Genomic DNA, 21303 nt, shown 5'->3' with positions numbered 1-21303 from the left:
TCGACACTTCCTATTCTCGCAATTCGACCAATCACAGCGCTCTTAGCTTGACAGTAGCCAATGGCCGGGGGGCAAAGATGTGTCAGCGAATCAGGTGCGTACACAATTATGTTTCTAGTTGATGGGTTTGTCCACGACACCAAAACACATTATACAGATTACAGTCATGAGGAAGGTAGCGGTGCTTGCTTTGGAAACACTAGGAGCAGCACTGCAACCATTGTAAACCCCACGTTTAGAAATACAAAAAATGATAAATAAATAGATAAAAATACAAGCTGGATCAAATATGAAAGAAATATTTCTTGCAGGACAAATAATGCATTATGAAATGAATGTTTAACTCTGCACTACAGTCACTTGATGACAACAAAACACTTGATTACTATGCAAACATAATATGAGATCTGGAGGAGCTTTGAGGAAATCAAGAGCTCTAAAATAGCTGTTGTTATGTCCTCAGGCTTAGAACAGATTTAAAGTTGTATGAGCCAATGACATAGGATAAAATACTTTGAGTGTTTTTTTCTAAATGGGCTAAATGGGCAGAATATTAGTCTCTAATTTCAATCCAAAACACTGTACAGCCCCTCTTGGATATTATTGCAGTCAGGGTTGACTTCTGTTAACACAAAGGAGAGGAGACTACGCTCTGTTACATTTCCTGTCTGTCTCTGATCCATCGTAAATGAGTTCACGTCTCAGACCCTATAAGCCCCACTAGCGACATTAGCACTCCATTTGACTAACTGGGGCCATTAATTCTCACAGGAAATTACTTGAATGAAACAGTACCTGGTCAGGGCTGTCAGTTGCTTGATGAAAAGAGGGAAATTACCATAAGGAAATCTGCACGGTTGAGATTATTAGCTGATATGAAATAAAAATACCCAAAATAGCAGACAGGGGAGTGACAGGACTACAACACAGACAAATACCATAAGCACTCAAACCAGCAGATGTGGTAATTAATAACTGCATGTTTATTTACAGGCTGTTTTAGTGGTCATTTCAGAGGCAGTAATGAGACAAAGACATCAGTATTTGGGAAAAAACAAGACATTCACAGTAAACAACATAATGCAAGGCAGAGAGAGACTCAGCTCACAAAGTTTCTAAACAGTGACACATTATTTGTTGTCAACACTCCACAGCTTTCCACAAGAGAAACATCGGCAATGTTTGACTTTGGTGCAGATATGGTCCTCCGCAGGCTGCCGAAACTGAGCAACCACACAGGACGAGATTAGACTTTTGTCAAAAGCCAAGAGAAGTACAGATTTGTGCCAAAAAATAAAAAATAAAACAGATTCTCTATTGCTGGATAAATACGAATTTTTGCATCACTGTTGCCAATGTACCATATCAACTCATATCTGGACTGTGGAGAGTACAGAGCCAAAAATCAAAACAACAAAAGCCAAAAGTATTCGTGTCCAGATACTTTTGTAACTCATCATGTGAGAATGTATCATTTAAGAAGGCCATTTATAAAATCAGCAGTTAACTTATTGAAAAAAAAATCACGAAAGAGTCCAACGTTTATTTGAAATGATCACATCTTTGGTACAAAACCTGTGAGGCGATAGACTTGATGAATTCTTGACACGCTCGAACATCTATGGTTTAAACAACAATGTGCCATATAAACAGTGATGTCGTCATCATGTGCTCTGGTTTACGGTCAGTGACATTATTATGAAAAGTTTTGGGGTCACTGTTGAGGTGTGGCACATAAAGGGCCCCTCCCTCACATATAATGTAACCCCATCCAGCTTTGAACCCCCTACAGTTTGCCCACTCACTCCAATGTTCATTCCCTCCTGGCTACAGTCAAGTGCTCTGATAAATAAACATTCAATATTGTGACCATATATTTACTTTTCAGGGCTTTTAATAAAAATACAAATAAATAAAAGCCAATATTTTCAAAATTTGTTATACAGAAAATAAACATTAAATGTATTTGTTATGTAACTGATTCATTACTTAATCAAACTGCAATATTTTATTGACCTTTATCATTTCAGCTTATTATTCCTGAAGCAACAAAGTGATTAGTGGCAAGAAATCACAGTATACAACTGTAATACTTACAGTATTGCATAATATTAAGAATCACAACAGTGTGGCTCAAGTGCTATGAAACTGGGAGAAATTGTGTATTTCCACCACAGTACAGCAGTGCTCTGCCAGGACACCAGAGATGAGAAAGCCTATTTTTAAAAAAAGTGGTTTCTTTCACCTGCACAAAGTGATACTTTAGATTAGTGTTACCTGAGGCCCAAAATCCCAACATGAAGCTAAGGCAGGTGGGAAAAATGGTTGTAAAATCCAAAGAAATAATTTTTTTCTTGTCTCACAATCTGGCTCTTCAGCTAAATGGAGGAAAAATGCAAGTATTTCCACACAGATTTCACCAAAAGGAATTCCATACGTTTTAAAACTGCCATTGGTCTACATGTATTTTTTTTTTTGGCAATTTTCAGGGCCAAGAAATTCTGTGAATCCATGCAACCACCTGTGTTCAGAAATGTCTTCGCTACAAAGCGAACTGAAGTTGGTCCAGGAGCAGCAGAAACCACAGAGAACCGGGTGACGTCTGCTCTCAGTAAGACACGCTGGTGAAAATTTGGAGCAGGTCCAGCTTTATTTTTATCTCTGTGCAGCTTTAATGACCCATTCTGCTGCAGGGTTCAGCTGGATGAGGTCTTTCATATACGTTTCCCTATCCAGACATCTCTCCTCTGAGGGACGAAAGACAAAGACGTGATGCAGTTATGATGAAGATGATGAATTACTGCATTCGCATTGTGCATTTTTACACCTTCTAACCTGTTTGCAAACTCATAAGCAATAGTTTGTTGATGTTTTTTTTTTGTTAAGCAGGACTTACTGATGTTTCCACCAATCTCATAGAGACACAGCTCTTCTCCTTTCACTGCCAGTGAACTGGAGGACAAAGACAGAAAGCACAAGAGAGACAGAAGGTGAGATATTAAGTTAAGGGCAGGTCTTATTTAGCCAAAACAAATACTGTATGTGCATTTGTATGCACTGTTGTATGTATACACCTTACCTGTCCTGGCTCAGGAAGCGTGTTAACACATCAGCAGCCTGCAGCTCCTCAGTAAGCTGGACTGCCATAGAGACCTTACTAAACTGTGGAGCTTGGACTCGAATGAATCCCTGCGAACTCTCCTGGTTGTAAACACAGAGACAGACAGAGAGTGAGGAACCAGACTGTCAGTCACACAGCCATGAACACTTTACAGTAACGAGGTCAAAAACACTCACAGGAGACAGACAGACGTGGGCTTCAGACAACAATAAACAATAGAGAAAAAACAAAGAAGAAGCAACTCCAAACACTGTCTGGACTCACAGCACTTTGCTGAGCATGCAGGGTCATATGTTGCTGTAGTTACTCCGCTATACTGTCAAGAACAGCACTCTCCAAGGTGCTGCTGTACTCTGCAACATTCAGTACTGTAACACAGCACAGCCTGTTTGTTGATTTATGTGTTGCCTTGGAGCAAAATACTAAGGGAGTCAATTAGCTTTGCCATAACCCCAAGACCTAATTTTTTTGTTTTTAGAACAACAATGAACTATGAGAGCTCCACAAGAGTTTCAGTAAATTTAAATTTAAAATGTTTTGAATGTTAACAACAACTGAATTTGTGCTCATTGGATAGAGTTAAATAAATCCAGTTAAGTTAAATAGACTGTATGTACAGGTTGGGGTCTTAAGACTGACATGTTGCCCCACAGGAAAATATATACCCACACATTAACATTCTGAAACATCTCCACTAGCTGTCACTATTATCACAAAATTATGACCCCCACAGGAAGACTGATTGGCATCAGATTGTGACTGATTTAGGGTTACATTGTGAAAATAATGAAAAACCCTCTGTGAAATAAAGGCTTATTAACACTGATTTCTCATACGTATGTACTGCAACATAAACATGAAACTAAGACTCCCACCTCTGGGACAGCTTTATCAGCTGGTTTGTCGGTGGTGATCTTCTTCAGCAGCTTTCTGACAGCTCTCTCTTTGTTTTGTTTCCGCTGACTTTCCATGTTTTGTTGTCTGACCTGGGTCACAATGAACTTTGGGATCTGGAGTCAAGAGACACACGACAAAAGGGAGATTTGATACCGTCGGCACACACCGTACCATCCACCGTGCTCCATGGAAAAATAAGGCTTTTGTGAGTAACTATGTCTAATCAGGATGCATTGAAAAAAATGCTCTCCATCGATTTCAGTTATGAAAGTGTTGACACGGATGCTGATTAACAGTTGTTTATGATGGCAATTTGAATGGCAGGCAGAATATATCAAGCTCAAGGGCCCTTTTTGATCCTCACGGTCCACAGAAGATTCTGGTATCTGATCAGCAGCCGGACAATGTTGGCTGTGCTGGTTGCCATGGAGAACTCCTGTTGTTCTGTAACCTTGGAGCGAAAGCCCTTGAACATGAAGATGTTGGGTGTCATGACAACAGAGACATTGTTGAGGGTCATTTTGTTCTTGGCCTGATGGTCAATCACACGCTGGAAAAACTCCACTAGTGCCTGGGGAAGCAAATGGAAATCAAGGTCATGATAGAAATAGCGGAGAGTGTCTCGTCCATTTCAAAGCGAGTGTGCGTCTACCTTCAAAGTATCCCGATTGGCCTCAGGTAACAAAAGGACCAGCAGGTTCAAAGCCTGCAGCTGCTGCTTCTTTGTGGGGAGCTCTGTGAACACACGCAGACATTCTTCATGAAAGTTTTGCAGGTCTCATAATCTGCAGGTCTTTCACACTGAGTTCCTGGTAAACTACTGCAACAACCTTTCAAACACCACCAGTGATTTTCCCTGGTCACACATGCAGCTACATTCAGGAACATTTCCATCCTCTGCCTCTTCACACATGCCATGGCAATGCAGGAAGAGATGGGGCAAAGGACAGCCCAGCAGAAGGCGGTAATACAACACTTAAGGATGCCAACTGAGAAGAAGAGGAATGCAGCGCATGCATTATTATTATTTTTATTTATTCATTTTTTTTAATTTTAGGAACACGGAGGGTGAGGAGCTGGTTTTGTCAGGTGCCAATCACTGGAGCTTCCGTCCAAATGCATCGCAAATGTTAACCGAATTTCAAGAAAATCTGCAAAAAAAAAAAAAAAAAAGAAAAAGAAAAATGCAAATGAATGCTTGTCTCCATCCACTACTGGTATGGGATTGTTAGGAGTTGATTCTTTGAGATAAGCAGCGGGTGTGGAGAGACGAGGAGACATTTTAGCCAGCGGAAACTTCTTCTTCTGTTGTGGAAACAGCTCATCATCATGTGAGTTGAACGTTCGCTAACATGAACGTGTAACATGAAGTGTTTCCACATCCCATTGAGTGCTCAGCTCTTTCTTTTTGGAATTAAATTTTTTTTTACCGTTTCCATCAACCTTTTCTAATGCGATGCTGCAAACTGTGCATACGTTGATGGAAACACCGCCAGTGTTCTTGTAATACATTTATTATTCAACAAGTTTGCGAGACAAGCAACGTTTAGTTGTGATCTACTTGAATCGTTGGAGTCTTGTGATTGGTTTGCTCGCTCCATGTGAAAGCATCTTTTGTCAGATGTATGCAACCCGTTACACGCTTGTCCCTGTAGTGTTGCCGCTTTCATTCATAACGCAGCCATACTGGCATTTTCCTTGAAACATTACTAGGTCTCGAGGTGGAAACTTGCAGATGCAGGAAGCGTTCCTGAACGTTTCAGGAACAGACTGCATGTCTGAAAGCAGTTATAATGTAGTGATGAAGCTCTTGTGAGTGAGCGGAAAACTTTATGAACAGATGTTACACATACTGTTAACTGCAATAAATGCATTGAGGTACTCCACAGTAAGTAATGGATGGGGCAACTCCCTGATGAACAGCTTCAAAAGGCTCGCGGCGTCGTGCTGTTTCAACTGTCGCCATGGAAACATCCCGTCATAGAAGGAGGACTCGAGCTCCTGGCACAGCGACTGGATTTGGGACAGACACACATACTTGTTTCACTGCTTTATCAGCTTCAAGACCAAGGCTAATGCTAACAACCACCATGGCAGGCTAGCAGTAGGATCATGATGGTATAAAGTTTTCTAATTACTAATTTTCAACATTTTGTCTGTAGTGGAAGCAGTCAAAGGCGTTAACCAACCTTGACCCGAGTGGCCGCTCCAGGGATCCGTAGCAGCCCCTCTGTGTCTAAACCCTCCTCCTCAATGTGACTAATTAACTGGGAATAAGAGAGAGAGAGAGAGAGAGCAAGGTAAACCATCACAAGCAAAGAGGGAAAAAACTACAGTTTAAGTTGGACCTACTGGGAATAATAATCACATTGCAGTGCCAAATGCTTTGCATTTAGGTCACGACTCCAAAGACGACTGTTCAGTTACTGTCTCAGCATTGCTGTAGTGCTGAATTGTGGCTCACCCTCTGCAGTATCAATGGCACTTTGGTCCCAGGAACCCGCTTCTGGTCCTGATCCAGTAAAGTGGTGAGGGGAACACCAAACAGACCACTCTCTGCACACACACACACACACAAATATTTAGCAAAACAGAAATATATCCATACAGTACATGAACTATATGTGTTTACTTGGAATGGTTTTAATGACTTTGTGTGTGTGTCAGTGTTTGCGCATATCCCTGTTTGTGTGATCTCAGTGCATGTCTGAGTGTTTACTTTCAGTTTTGTTTAGCTAGGGGCATTCTCAGCTGTGCATGTGTGTGTGTGTGTGTATGTGTACCTTTAGTTTTAACTTTGACAGCTTTATGAGCCTTGAGGTCTATCCCTGCTGTGTCAAACAGAGCAGTCGACTCCACAAGCACCAGTCTGCACACCTGATAAACATACGCAGAAGTCAGGGATTTTAAATAGTGACTCAATTTAACAACTCAACAAACTCGTCCCTCACGGGGCAATTTGCCTGACGACGGCTTACCATTAAACTAACAGGACATGTACAAACAGAGATGAGAAGCCTCCACTCTACCTTTTTCATATCCAGAGGAGACAGATCCCCTATTCTGGTCTGACCTGTTTTATCTCGCAGCAGCTTGAAGTTCTAGAGAAAAAAACAAACAGAGAGACAGGGAGACAGAGTTAAAACTGTATTTACTTTTATATGGCCTGCTGAATGTGGACAGTGTGATACTGTATGTGAAGTGACAATAGACACATATTACAGTGGACATGATCTGTTATACCACCTTCAGCCACCAGAGAGCACTACAGACCAGCACTCAAACTGAAAAACACACTCAACCAAAGTCTAACTGCACTGTTTAACTATAACTAATTACAGGTACTTTACTCTAATGCATGTTGTTGGACTTAACATTTCATTCTACACTCTAGTTCCTGTTTCTGTTACATTACAAGGCCAGATTGTTGACAGAACAACACAACATAACAACCTAATAAACTGTCTAACTACAGAAGCTGTAGCCTGTTGATGTCCACTATAGAGCATAATGTAAAGTTGTGGTCATAAAGTAAATTATTCATAATTCATCTGATTATTTCACATCCAGATTAAGATTAATTGAGCAGTAAGAAAGCACTTCTATGCTGAAAGGCTCTTAAACTTCTGTTCAGATGCCTGTTTCTGATGCTCCTGGCAAACACTGACCCACACACAACCACACAAGCTCTAATGTAACGCTACACTAAATAATGCTGACAGTAAAGAGTGTGATTCAAAGTGGTTTTGCATATGTTTGCATTAAATCAGCACACGTAGGTTATTCATTACACCGCTGGCTCTTCCACAAGCACAAGATATACTCAGTGTATGAGTAAATCAGCACACAGCTGAGGACGTGAAGGTGCACGGAGCGTTATTGTGCTGCATGCCCGTATGTGTGCAGGTATGTGGCTCACCGGTAGTTTGTCGTCAGGTGAGTTAGGGCTGGTGGTGACCTTTAACCTTTGATGGTTGTCCCTGTAGGAGAGCGCCTGCTCCGAAAACGCCACTTCAACGTTCAGCTCCGTCTCTGTTTCTGCTGAGGCACACATAAAAGAGGAAATAAAAGGTACGACCGCACAAGCAGCCAAGTACGAAAGTGTTCATGTAGGTAAAGTACAGCTGTATATACACAGACAGACAGTTACGTGTGTTTTCTGTAGTTAGTGCCGCAGTGTTGAATTCACTGCTGTAGACAGAGGAAAACAGAGAGGCCTGCTGCCTTTTATGTTACTGAAACTACTTGATTGGTGAAAGAACCTATATTTTTTGGCTTTATCTGACTTTTCAGCCCATTTTACAGCAATGTACAATATAAAAAAGTTCATAATAAATCAGAAAGTGTGGTTTTGCTGTAAGGTTTTTTAGTCTTACATTAAATCCTATTTTTATCTTCTACAGACCATTTTTTCAAAGATGTGAGTGTGAGTTGCTATGCAGAAGTTTATTTGGGCCTCAGTTTACCATTCTCCATGCTGACTCATGTGTGAGTGTGTGTGTGTGTGTGTGTGTGTGTGTGTGTGTGTGTGTGTGTAGCAGTGTGATGCACATACCGGCTGAAGTGACATCTTTTTGTCCATTCTCACTTCCCCCTTTGAGTTTATCAGGCTGCTCACCCTGCAGCACACAGTATAACACAGGGACACGTAAGTCTACAGCACACGATGTTCAATGGGTTACAGATTTAGACAGACCCCCCCCCCCAACTGTTACATATTATCTTGTCTGTTAATTAGTGGACAAACTGTGTGACTCTTGGTTGAAAGCTGTTCATTCTGCCGACTGGAGGAGTTTGGAGTAGCAGTAATACTTTAATTCCACTCAAATCAATGTTATATTTTATACATATTGAATATGAATCCAGTCAGTCAGGTGTACTGAAGGGAGGAGATTTGCCAACTGTGCGGTGGGATTTAGCGGTAAAACACGGCCTGGCGATCGGTTACTGATTACGGTTCGATGACTGAACAGTTAGAAAACTAGCAAAGTTGTGACCGCTTCCTTTGTGGTGGAAAAAAAAGGAAATGTCTAATCTGTGTGTTGTGGTGAGATGTTCAGTTCAGGCTGTCAAAGAGGAAAGACATAATGACTCATGTCGCTCATCCAACGTGATTTTATGTCTCATTGCCACTGTTAAATATTAACTGTGACAGACTACACTTAATTTAAAGCCAATAACAGTGTGGGAAATACACTTATTTGCTTTCTTGTCAAGAGTTAGACGAGAGGATCGATATCACTCTTGTGTCTATCAAGTAAATTTAAGGTTACTTAGCATGAATACTAAGCTAAGCAGAGGGAGGCAGCTAGGCTAGCTAGGTTAGCCGTCTGTCCTGGAGTCTCTGCTGGTTGCTTACGGTGAAAAGCCACATAACTACATCACAACTTTACATGTTTGCACACATTAAGTGCAATTTAACTGTTAATTAGTGAGATTTAGAAGTGCTGGCGGGTGGGTTTTTCCACCTTTGGACAGAGCCAGGCTTTACGTTAAGCTAAGCTAACCGTCCGCTGGCTCTAGCTCCACATTTAGCACATGAGAGTGGCCTCAATCTCCTCAACTAACTCTCAGCAAGAAAGAAACCTGACAAAAATGTGGAATGGTTTCTTTAGTAAGGTCTTGAATCGTGCACAGAGTCAAACCTTTGCTGAAACAGATTTTGATAAATTCAAAGCAGCTGAACACCTAATCAGTGTTCGTGTGTGTTTGTGTGTGTGTGTGTGCTTCCTCTAACCTTCCCAGGAGGTCTGAATATGTCCCTGACATCAGGAACGTGCTGCCGGTTGCGTCGCCGCAGCAACGTCTGATGTAGCGATGCCACTCGACGTTCTACAGCTGCCGCCTGAGTTCTGGTCAGCGTGGACAGGAACACCTCGTTGTCTTCTTCCTGTCAATCATTCAGTGAGTAACATAACATCAATACAGGACATCAGTCCATCTATTTAATGCCGTCTTCTGTACAGTATATGCTCACTGAAAGATGCAAATATGAAACTGATAAACTATGACTCAAACTAAGCTTAAGTATATTTGAGGGCTAGACTGTTGGCACCTGATCCAGGTCTGCCGCCAGAGAATCATCAAACAGCCGTGCAAGTCCCGCCTCTGTAAGCCACGCCTCCTCCTGCTCACCTTCTGAAAGAGAAAATGAGCAGCAAAAAAAAAAAAAATCACCATCATCATCATGCTATGACTCAAAATGAGGGAGACTGGTCATCAAAGATCAGAGAACAACCTCTGTTCACCTCCATGTAAGAGACGCTCAGATAGCCCTGCAGGTGCAGGAAAGGGGAAGGTGTGACCACAGACAGAGCTGGACATGCATACTGTACAGGAAGTGTGTGTTTGCTCCAGAGAACAATAGTCTTCATAAACAGGCTAAATAAAACTCACAGGAAGACACTCAAGAGTCGCAGACCTCTTACATGTAGCCAAGCAGAGCTGCTCTGCACAGTCTCTCCTCATCATTCGACTTCAAATACCTGACGCTAAAATACTTTTCAATTAAGGTTGATGTAGAAACAAAAAGCCAAGATTATGTTTGTCAGATCTTTCTATTTCATTCCAATTTCGGCTCCTTTTTTCAGCTTTTGTTCCAGTTGACGGCAGCGTGTGTGCCAGTAAAATTCAAATTCAAACTAAAAAGTGACGTGTGCGCCCTGCATCAGTGTATAGTTACTGGTGTCATTCGCAGGTTAAACATCTTCAGAAATACGTAGTTGAGTTGATTTTTTCATATGACAGAAAGAGAGATGCAAAACAACAAGAAAGAGACACTAAACCACCACAAAGAGACACAAAACCACCACAAAGAGACACTAAACCACCACAAAGAGACACTAAATGAGCACAAAGTGATGCCAAATGACTGCAAAGAGACACGTGTTCTGTCGTTTTGTGTGGTTTGTGAGTGTCTCTCCTATGTTAGAGGGTCTTTTGGATGTCTCTGCCCATTGTCGCAAACATCTGGGACACACACGTATGATCAAGCCTATAATCAAACTCCACATCATCTCCTCTGTCAGCAGAGCTGTCAATCAAGACTAAAAACACACACACTGTGAAACGACAGTGGACAGCAGCACATGTAAGGAAAGATGGACTCTCTCAGGTCTGTCCGAGGACACAGTGTCTCCTACCCTCAGGAACCTTCTGCTGCTCCTCCTCCTGCACCTCCCCTTCTCCTCCACCGTCTCCCCTCCCCGCTCCTCCTCCAGAACAAGTGATATTCTCCACCTCCTTCCAGTAGTCGTCCATCTCCAGCTCGTCCAGAGAGTCCTGCACGCGGACGCACACAGTACACACAGATGAGGATTTCATGATTTAGTTCCTGGTTCCCCTTCGTGTTTCATATCTCGTTTCTGTCCTGCATGCCGTTTTTTTGCTGACCAACTTAAAAAAACTCACTCCTACATGAAGTCATGATGCACAGAAAAAATACTAACAGCACAGGACGCACAGCCTGTCACACACACACACACACACACACACACCAAAAACACACACATTTTACACAAAACAACCCAAATTTAAACAGACCTCAGAGCATGTTTCTCCAGTTCACTCTGCTTTTCCAAAAAAAGGCATTTAACAGGATTAATTTGCCAGTTTATTACTGAGCCTCCAGACTGGTGTTGAGCCAATGCAAAGCAAAAATACTCCCTCCCCGAGAGCAAACTTAAACACCAGAGGGACAACAGTTGTGTACCTGCCAACCAAACCCCCTGTAAAATTTTAACTGTTATAATTCAGACATTTATAGGAGACATTCTTATCCTGAGTAAGTGCAACAGCAGAAAAGGTTGTTGCCTGAGAATCACCCTTACTGTGGGGCTTTTTGTCGTAGTTTATGTTAACTGGCTCCATTAGCTGCTGTTTACGTCTCGCTCGGACGTCTCACCCCAATTAATAATGTAGTGATTTAAGGTGCTGCCTCCACTGAGCAAACTACTTTGCATGCCAACATGCGATGGGAATCCCACAGTTAAGCTGAGCGTTCGGAAAACCTTCTCTCATCACTCGCGGCCTACCTGAGAGTTGCAGCGCTGACACGTGGGTGGAGGTCTGGACCTGCAGTTGGGACTGTGTCCGGGGCTGGAGGAGAGCTGAGAGGTGGGGCAAGCAGCAAGGCTCGGGTTGGGTTGTGACAATGGGTCAGTGCCGGTGGCTTTTGTCCCACCGGTGGCAGTGGGAGGCCCATATCTGTCTCCATGCTGGGTGTTTTGGTTCTGCTGAACAGTGTAGTGGCCGGTTCTGCGGCTACAAGAGAGACAGACACAGACAGGTGAGCCGAGAGATCAGTCGGTGTAAACCTCTGCTAACACATGTTGAGACATGGCCGACGTGCCCCAACAGAGCCACTCATCTTCATTTACAAGCCTCTGCTGCTCACAGGGCCTTGAGTGACGCGCTCTCACTAACAGCTGTGCACTTTGCACCTTGTTTACCTGTGACGTTATGACAGACGACTTATGCCAGGACCTCTCATAAAAGCTGCGTTGTCCGAGAGCCGACTGTGTCTGTCCTGCTCTGCAAACAGGTGTGCATGCGGCCATGTTTCAGAAGGCAGGTTTTGCCCTTGCTTTGATTTTGCTTCATCTCGCAGGAGATGCTGGTGTGTTTTTAACGGCATGACGAGAGAGAGGTGGCCTCTGACAGGAGGCGGTCAGTGAGTTCTGACTGAAGCCAAACCAGCGGTGTGTTGAATTCCCAGCCTGTCAACTAATGAGGACGTCAGCAGGGACTAAGAATAGCAGCTGTCACACAGCCAGCTCATCTCAGCATACAGTATACCAGTGCAGCCTCGCTAAGACAGCGTGCACCATTAGAGCTAATTACAGTCAGGCTGACCTCATATAGGCTGTCTAACTGTAATTACTGTAATTGTGTATGGTCATATTCACTACAAACACACGTACACACACACACACGCACGCACGCACACACACACACACACACACACACACACACACACACACACACACACAGATGTGAGGCAGCCAGAATTGGTACACTATGTAATGATAATATGTGCCGTTTACAGTGGAAAAAGCAGACATGGCAAGATTGAAAATGGCACATTAAATCTCATTATCTTCAAAAAGATTTATCATGTAATCAAACCCAAACCTGCTGAGTTCCTCCTGAAGGTGCAGTCTGCCCTCCAGATGTAAACAAAAGCCCCACCACCATTTAAAACACAGGGGAGTGGGGGGGCATGTATGTTTGAAGACACAGGCTACAACTAAACGGACTAAACGCAGATTATTCATGTTTTCTGGTCCTTTTAACGTCAGATTTACACAAATACAGCCCTATATTCTCAATTACGATCATCTAAGAAACACACTAAAGGCTGATTTTACATCTAGAAGTCATGTTGGCCTTTTTCCAAAGGCCTCTTTCAAAGCCCGGAGCGGTATCTAATGTGGCGCATATGTCATAGCTTTCATATTCGTTGGCCTTAGTAATTAACATGCTTCCTAATGATTCATGTGCACGGTGCCCACAAACACGCACATGAAACACGAACCCACGGCCACAGCGCTGCAGAGCAGGGCGACACCACTGCTGCCGACTGCGCCGCTGGCAGCACTGCGGCTGCAGCGTATCATCAAAACGTATCAACCCGCAGTGAGTTAGAAGCTCCAAGAAAATATGCAGAGAAGCGGTTTGCAGATCATAACAAAATATGACTGTTTGCGTTTTAATATGGGTCTAATTTTTGTGGGTTGGCTGATATCTGGCTGAATGTCCCCTTTGTTGCAACAGGAAGTTACACTATCTAACAGCAGCACATTCTCTCTGTGTGCGTTTCTCTTCCACTTCCAGCTCCAGCGCTGTCAAGCTGCAGTTGTAGCACACTGACTGATGGTGCAGATGTAGTTTCAGCGTCACGTGTCGATCAAGCTGAAAGGCTGCTGTCAACACGCCTTCACTTCTCTCTGCAAGTCTCTGCAAGTGGATTTGATCATATCATCCCAGACTGAAGTCAACTTTATTTATCCAGCAATGACAATAAACCGCAATGACAAAAGTACTCGTTATGCAAAACGGCCTCTTTCAGCCAGAGAAAGATAATATTTTTTTTATTATCTTATGCACACAAGATAAGCATTGGTGCACACAGCGATCGTTGTGTGCAGCCAGATAACGTTTTTTGTAAATGTTTTTGAGACTTCAGAGGCAATTTCCAACATTACACGACCCCTATTCCTCACGTAAATCCCAGCATGGCTTCACACAACTCCAACCGGAGGGGGTCTGATCAGCGACACGACGACAACGATGCGTCGTGTTTGGCAATCTGGTCATATGTTTTGGATGGAAAATCAAAGTAACTTCAGTTTACTATAGCAGTTCAGTGATGTAAAATTGTAATATTTGGAGATACTGTCCAGTCACTTGGATGTGGGTGCAGTTCAGAATAACAATGTTTCAAATATTCAGAACTTTTCGATAACAGGCTGCACAAATATCCGGACAAAAGTAAAACTTCTACCTGCAATGAAACGAAGTCAAGGACATAAATGACCCCGAGAGGCCGAACAGCATCAAGTTTATGTTCTATTTTAATTAATTTGGGATTATTACTGTGAAGGCTCATGCTGGGCCAAGGCCACATACCACAGCAGACTTCCTCCTACACACACACACACACACACACACACACACACACACAAACACTTTGATCTGTTTAAAAAAAAGAACATCAAGCATTTTAGCATCAATTGAACTCCTCCTCCTACTCTCTTCCTTCCAACAAGATGCCCCCCCCCCCCCTCCTCCATCTCCTCTTGTCTTCCATTTCCTCTCCTCCTACACCTCGCCTGGGACTTGTGTCCTCTTCCTGTCTACTTTGCACTTTATATTCCACCCCTGCTTTCTTTTTTCCCTGCTGTCCTGTATACTGCATTTATCTCCCGGTAGTGCCATCTCCTCTGCCGTCTGCCCTCCTCCCTCGAGTCTAAGTGATAACACATGCATGAACACGCCGTCTGCCCCTCTTTGTGTTGATGAAAGCAAGACTAAGCAGGTCGTTCCCCCTGACGTATGCTCACTGCCTTACCGCCATCAGCTGAAATGTCCTCCTGTGTGAGGAATGTGCTTGTTTTCTGATATATCTGAGAAGACGTGTTTACCTTGGAGGCAGGTTTAAACCTGGCAGGCGAGCGCACGAACTCACTGGCTGAGTTAATGATTTACCTTCATCCTGAGCTGCAGTGTGACGAACGCTTTGACTGAACCATAAATCAAAGATTAGCAAACACACACACAAACATATTAACGTGCATATTAGCTTGACAGTGCTGTATCTACATAAGCAGCTTAGGTGCAAAGTGTGGCCACTGTGTTCACACTGATCTCACAGTTGGACTGTTTTTAGCCATGCTAAAGTTTTGCACAGACGTTCAGGGTCCCCAGAGGATGCATCTTAATGATTTTGATCCCCTGACGTTTCCTCTAGCACCATCATCAGGTCAAAATTTAATTTGCCCAATAATATTTTATAATTTTATTTTGCAAAACTAAAAACATTCAGCCTCATCTGTACTTTGTGTTTAGTGCTAATTACCTAGCAGTTGCTAGCATGCTAATGAGCTAAGCAAATGCGATGAATGTGGTAAAGATTAAGCTAAATGGTAGCCTGTTTGCGATGTCATGTGAGCATGAAGTCATGCTAGCGTTAGCATTTAGCTCAAAGCAGCACTGGGTCTAAATAGCATGTTTTGCACATTGTAGTTTAGTCGCAGTTTGCAGGTATTTTCATAAATATATTGCTGTTATTCCAAATCTGAAACACCGACTCAAAGCGTGTAGCTACTGACTGGACGTGATTGCTCTGAACTACCTCATTGTCTAAGACACTCATGCCTAGTTTTCCATTTGGCCATGATCTTGCAGCTTGAGAAAACACATTTACAACCATGTTAAATTTAAGCTTTGCAGCTTCCATGTCGCTGTTGAGCTCTCGTACAGACGGCCGAGCTTCCTCTGAGGGAATCGGTCAACGCTGAGATTTTTCTGCGCACCGATCCCAGTTCATGAGCGGTACGAGTGCAGAAAAACACCCACAGTAATGCAAACAACTTATTCGAAGCTTCACAAACAACAGAACGCGTGACTTTGCTCTCTCTCACACGCACGCTCGTCGAGGTCAGACGGGCTGCCCTTGTGAGTAAAACAAACACACCCTCGCACACTTTCATAATGACCTTTAAAGGAAAACAGTGCTGCAGCTGTGCAATTGTTCGACTCTTTGTACCTTTATCCAAACACCTTTTATCACCTGCTTAGAGCTGCCGACAAAGGTGGAGTGTGTGTGGTCGTGTGTGTGTGTGTGTGTGTGTGTGTGTGTGTGTGTGTGGAGAGAAAACAGCCTGTTTGCACCACGCTGCGAGGTGTAAACAGGAGTGGAAGGAAACAAGTACCGGCCAGCAAAGAGCAAATTCAGCACTGATGATCTGAATATGAGTCAAGGTCTGAGGAAGTGAACCTCAGGTATTTATAGAGTCCCACTCGGTGACAAAGTCCCAACTTAACTGAGGCAGTTTTCACACCACAGCCACAAGCTACTGATTGATTTACTTAAAAAGACGCCAGATTCGATTTATGAGACATGGAAAGTGGTAGAAAGGGCAGTTTTTTTACGTACTATTACTTTTTAAGTGTTTGAGTATTTCCATTTTATGTTGTTGAGGAAAAAGTCCAAGTACTTTTTACTCCATTATATTAATGTGACAGCTCAGATGCTGACTGAGATTTTAGAGAATATAACGCAGCTAACATCCTAACCAGCTGCAACAGGAAAATGCTGATTTAACTGTATGTTAATGCATTGCTCATGATCTAATAATACAATGCAATATTACACTAACATGATGTATAACAACTTCACACTCTGCAGGAGGCCATTCTGCATGTTAGTGTAACTAAAGGTGTATTTTGCTGATAATACTTTTTCATTTTAGTTACACTTTGAATGCATTAATTGTAAGTGGTGAGTATTTTCATAGTGTGGTATTACAACTTCTACTTAAAGGAATACTCCAACACTTTAAGAGATCCACTTTTTTGCTTTCTTGGTGAGAGTTAGACGAGAAGATTGACACCACTCTCATGCCTGTGTGTGAGGCTGAAGCCAGCAGTCGGTTAGCTTAGCTTAGCATAAAGACTGGAAACAGGGGGAAAAAGTTAGCCCAGTTCTGCCCCAAATCCCCCTACCAGCACTTCTAAAGCTTACCGGTAATTTACACTAATTTGTGTAAAAAGGACATAAATAATTGTGGTTTTAGCTGCATGTATATCATACAGATGTGAGTGAGTGGCATTGATCTTCTCATCTAACTCTCGGCATGGGGGTGAGATGGATTTTTAGGACTTGGCAGCTTCAAAAAAGGGAACAATGGACTGCTGAGGATGTTTTGCAGCCAACATAAGAAGGGGAAAGGAGACTCTGTGTGTGTGTGTGTGTGTGTGTGTGTGTGTGTGTGTGGTATTCCCATTCAGACCAACAGGTGCCAGCTGCCCTCTGTGGAAAACAGAGGCCGCCTCTGTTCCCCCTCTGTCACAGTAGCTGGTCTGAGCGATGACACACAGGCTGAATAAATCATCGGCCTTTACTTCGGATGAATCTACACGACGTCATCTGTTCCTTCCCTCCCCGCCGGAGCTCTAAATCCGTGATGCGTTGGTCCGTCTTTGTCAGCCTCCATCCCTGCGTGGCACCATATTCTCTCTGGATTACGTCTTTTTTCCGAGCATGTCTGGTTACTCCTCTGTTTTTTTTGCTCATCTGGAAATGTGCCACACTGAACCTGAGTGACACTCACCGCGGGGCCCATGCTCATCTGACTTCCTGTAACCTTTCACAGCTCGTCTTCTCTTCCTGCTGATGTCACTTCCTGCGCAGCATTGGGTTTCTGCTGTGGGATTTAGGCTGTCTGTTGCATCACGCAGTGGATTAATCTAAACCATGTGTGTCCACTGACTACTTTTCTACCAAGTCATAGATGCTTAGGGGAAGCTCTGGTTCCTGTGCGACCAGGGAAAGCACAACAGCAACACGCTGCTCCTCGGCTCCGAACCCAACTTCTTCTTCTCTTTTAATTTGAAAGACTAAAAAAGGACGTCCATGTGGAAGACTCCCAGAGGAAACGTAACCTAAGGCTCCTTAGGTCGGCTGTCCACTGTCTGTCTGTCTGTCTGTCTGTGTCTCTCATTTCCTGACCAGAGGAAACAATGACTACTAAACTAAGCCTTCACGTCAACCTAGACATGACACACACACACACACACACACACACACACACACACACACACACACACACACACACTGCTGTTGGAGGTGAGACAAAGGCAGGCTGTAACGTGATGCTGTTTTTTTCTAGCTAGCTGGACAAGCCATCTGGAACACACACACACACACACACACACACACACACACACACACACACACACACACAGGCAGCTGGACTGTGAGTTGTTTACACTCACACACCGCGGCAGTTGACAGCAGTTGTTTGCTGATCTAAACATGTACGCCGGCTCGGCGTGGATGAGTAAACAAGCGCGCTCTGTTATAAATAAAGGACGGTTAACTGTGCAGGTGTTTCCACCGCCACGCTCCCATCCAGCGTTTCCTCTGTGACGGCGCCTCCACATGTGTGTTTCCCTCAGTGTGAGAAGCTGACAGGGAGGGTCATCGTGCCAGGAAATAGATGTGACTCTGTCAGTGTTACAGATGCATACCGTTGCTTACAGAGAGGGCGAATGGAGGAACATAACAAATAGAACTGATGAAGGATGCTTTTACAGTTGACCAGGGCTTCTTATAGTCCTTTTCACACAAGTTTAGGTCTGCATCAAAGATAATTTTCTGACTCTACTTTTGATTAGTTTCTCAGTTAATTAATATTTGATCATTAAATTGTAAGAGAGTAGTGAAAAGGGCCTAACATGACAACTTTAATCAAAAACCCCAAAACATTCAGCTCACAATGAGTCAGACAAGGGAAAAGCAGCAAATCCTCAGATTTAAGCTTTAAATATTTGGCATCCTTTAATGAGAACTTGCTGCATTTTTGTTGATTGACTCATCAAACACAGGCGACAGCAGCTAACTGGCTGTTTTATATTGCGAACACTGGTTCACAGCAGTGCCTTCAATGCTGCACGTTCTAATTAAAACAAAAAGATGATCTTCTGCAGTGGTGAGAAGAGTCAAGGTGGGCAACCCTGCAAAATCTGGGCCAGGGCAACAAAGTCAAGGTTAAGCTTCTGATTAGGGAATGTGCTGACGGGTGAAAACACACAGCCTGAGGGTGGAGCTGGCTCCACGGTGGGAACTTCGAGTCAGTAGTGTGTTTGGGTGCAGCAGGGCCGAGCCGTGGAGTTAATGCATGCTCAAAAACGAGGACAACACCACCGCCTGCACCAGTGTGACCTTTGCTCTCTCTCTCTCTCTCACACACACACACACACACACACTTTTAGCCGCTGCAGGACTCATTATAAAGTGTGACATGGCAGTTACACACACACTCACATGTCCCACCTGGTCGCGGTGGACTCCGGGTCCTGGGCTAACGGGGCCGACGGTCCAGTTTTCGGCAACAGTTCCGCGTTGCTGTGGTAACCCGTTAAAACCACTCCCTGGGACTGCTGCTGCTGCCGACTCATGTTTCTGTTGCCTCACACACACACACACGGCGGACATCCACTCTCTAACACACGGGCAGTCCGTCTATCCGCCGTATCGATCCGTCTATCGGTCCATCGCGGCGGTGCGCTGTCGCCGACTCATTCCGACATCAGACTCTCCTCCTCTCCCTCTTCTTCCCTTCTTTCTCCAAGACTTCTCTGTGTGAGTGTGTGTGTGTGAGTGTGTGTGTGTGTGTGTGTGTGTGTGCTGAGGCGCTGCAGGACAGGGGCTGGATTACAGATCCAGCACAGTGTGCGGATTGGCTGAAATCGCAGGGCCAAGTTTCACATGTGGTGGCGCCCCCTCCTGTTCCAAGAGTGCACTGACTGACCTCCTCCTGCAAAGGAGCCCATTTACAAACATGCATCCCATAAAGGATCGTGCTTCACAAGCTGCTGCACACTCACAGGCCTGTGCTGTGTTTGGACAGCGACACACACGCTGTTTAAAGGTGCCTGTACGCTCATTAGGAGAACAGCGAAGGACTCACAGCCCTGTTTAAACGTGCTTCACTTCCTGGACAGTCATCATAAACAGAGAGCCAAAACAAACAGATTTTTAAGGCCAAACAAAGTATGTCCCTGCCTGTCCAAGTCAGTCCAAACAAGCATGCAGCAAGGCCAGACTGACGGCACAGAGCCTCCAGAGAGAGGTGAAGGGCGTCCTCAGCACAGGCCTCACAGGACGTTCAGTAATATTATCAGACTCATTTTCCTTGATGTGATATGACCCCTGTGCTCATTCTCTTCTTCTTGTCTCCAAACATCAGCTTTTCAAAGCAGAAGTAGCAACACTACAACATGGGACACTCCCAGGTCAAAAAGCAGCATACTTTAGTGTATAAGTATAAAAATAAGTATAGAAAAGTCATTACAAGTTTACTTTCTGTACTGAATGCAAAACTGTTCTACTGTTCTTCCAGATGTCATTAAGTTCTACTTAACGTATTAAACAGGAACATACTAATTCTGCAATACATAGTACTTACAAAAAGTGTACTTTGTTGTAAGTGTAATATAAATTGTAATTATGAGTTCTTTCAAAAAGTACTTTTAATAGTAATAAAGTGTACCTATGAAAAATGTACTGTTTAAGTTCTGTGTAGCACACTATTAGCATACTCAATTAAAGTGTACTAATTAAGTATATTTCCAACACACTGCAATTGTACTACGAGTGTTTTAAATGCTCATGAATCCTGATTTTCACTTAAAGTTTGTATACAGTTGTGCCAATTCAGCAGCTATTAACACTTCAAGTATACTCCAGTATTACTCAAGTGGTGCCTAAAGACTACTTGAGTACAAGCAAGTATTGCACCTAGTACATTCTTCAAGAAGAGTAATTTAAGTAGAATATTTTCTCACCGGGGATGTTACTGCATCAGTAGTAACATGCACTCAATCATCCAAAGTCCTCCGCATAGTGAAGAATGAATTAAATTAGTACTGTGTTACAGTAGGTCTTATTTTCATAGAAATTCCAGGTAATGTCTGGTCTAACTGCTTCATCTGCTGCATGCAGAAAAATTGTCACCACAAACTTCTTCCTATTGTCTACATGCTTTGTGCTTAGAAGC

At 43.4% G+C, this 21303-nt stretch overlaps 1 protein-coding gene across 4 annotated transcripts; it reads right to left on the bottom strand.

Moving 5' to 3' along the window:
- Positions 1–970: 970 nt before the first annotated feature.
- Positions 971–19899, bottom strand: arhgap18 (Rho GTPase activating protein 18). 4 transcript variants are annotated; one of them, XM_041958396.1, is made up of 18 exons: positions 19569–19899; positions 12052–12280; positions 11161–11299; positions 10074–10156; positions 9756–9908; positions 8574–8637; positions 7938–8059; positions 7048–7119; positions 6802–6895; positions 6483–6574; positions 6208–6285; positions 5872–6031; positions 4671–4753; positions 4383–4589; positions 3997–4131; positions 3080–3201; positions 2897–2952; positions 971–2747 (listed from the first exon to the last, which is right to left on the bottom strand). In XM_041958396.1, exons 1-18 carry the CDS (start codon positions 19700–19702, stop codon positions 2656–2658), a joined length of 2115 nt encoding a protein of 704 aa, XP_041814330.1. In that variant the 5' UTR covers positions 19703–19899; the 3' UTR covers positions 971–2655. The 4 variants fall into 4 exon arrangements, with proteins under 4 accessions (XP_041814330.1, XP_041814331.1, XP_041814332.1 ...); XM_041958397.1 differs by having other exon boundaries at positions 7938–8056; XM_041958398.1 differs by having other exon boundaries at positions 19578–19899.
- Between the last annotated feature and the right edge of the window lie 1404 nt (positions 19900–21303).

The sequence above is a fragment of the Chelmon rostratus genome, chromosome 18, assembly GCF_017976325.1.
Source record: "Chelmon rostratus isolate fCheRos1 chromosome 18, fCheRos1.pri, whole genome shotgun sequence".
Classification (NCBI taxonomy): Eukaryota; Metazoa; Chordata; class Actinopteri; order Chaetodontiformes; family Chaetodontidae; genus Chelmon; species Chelmon rostratus.
Note: the sequence above shows the minus strand (reverse complement) of the source record. Positions and strands in the feature narration are given on the sequence as shown.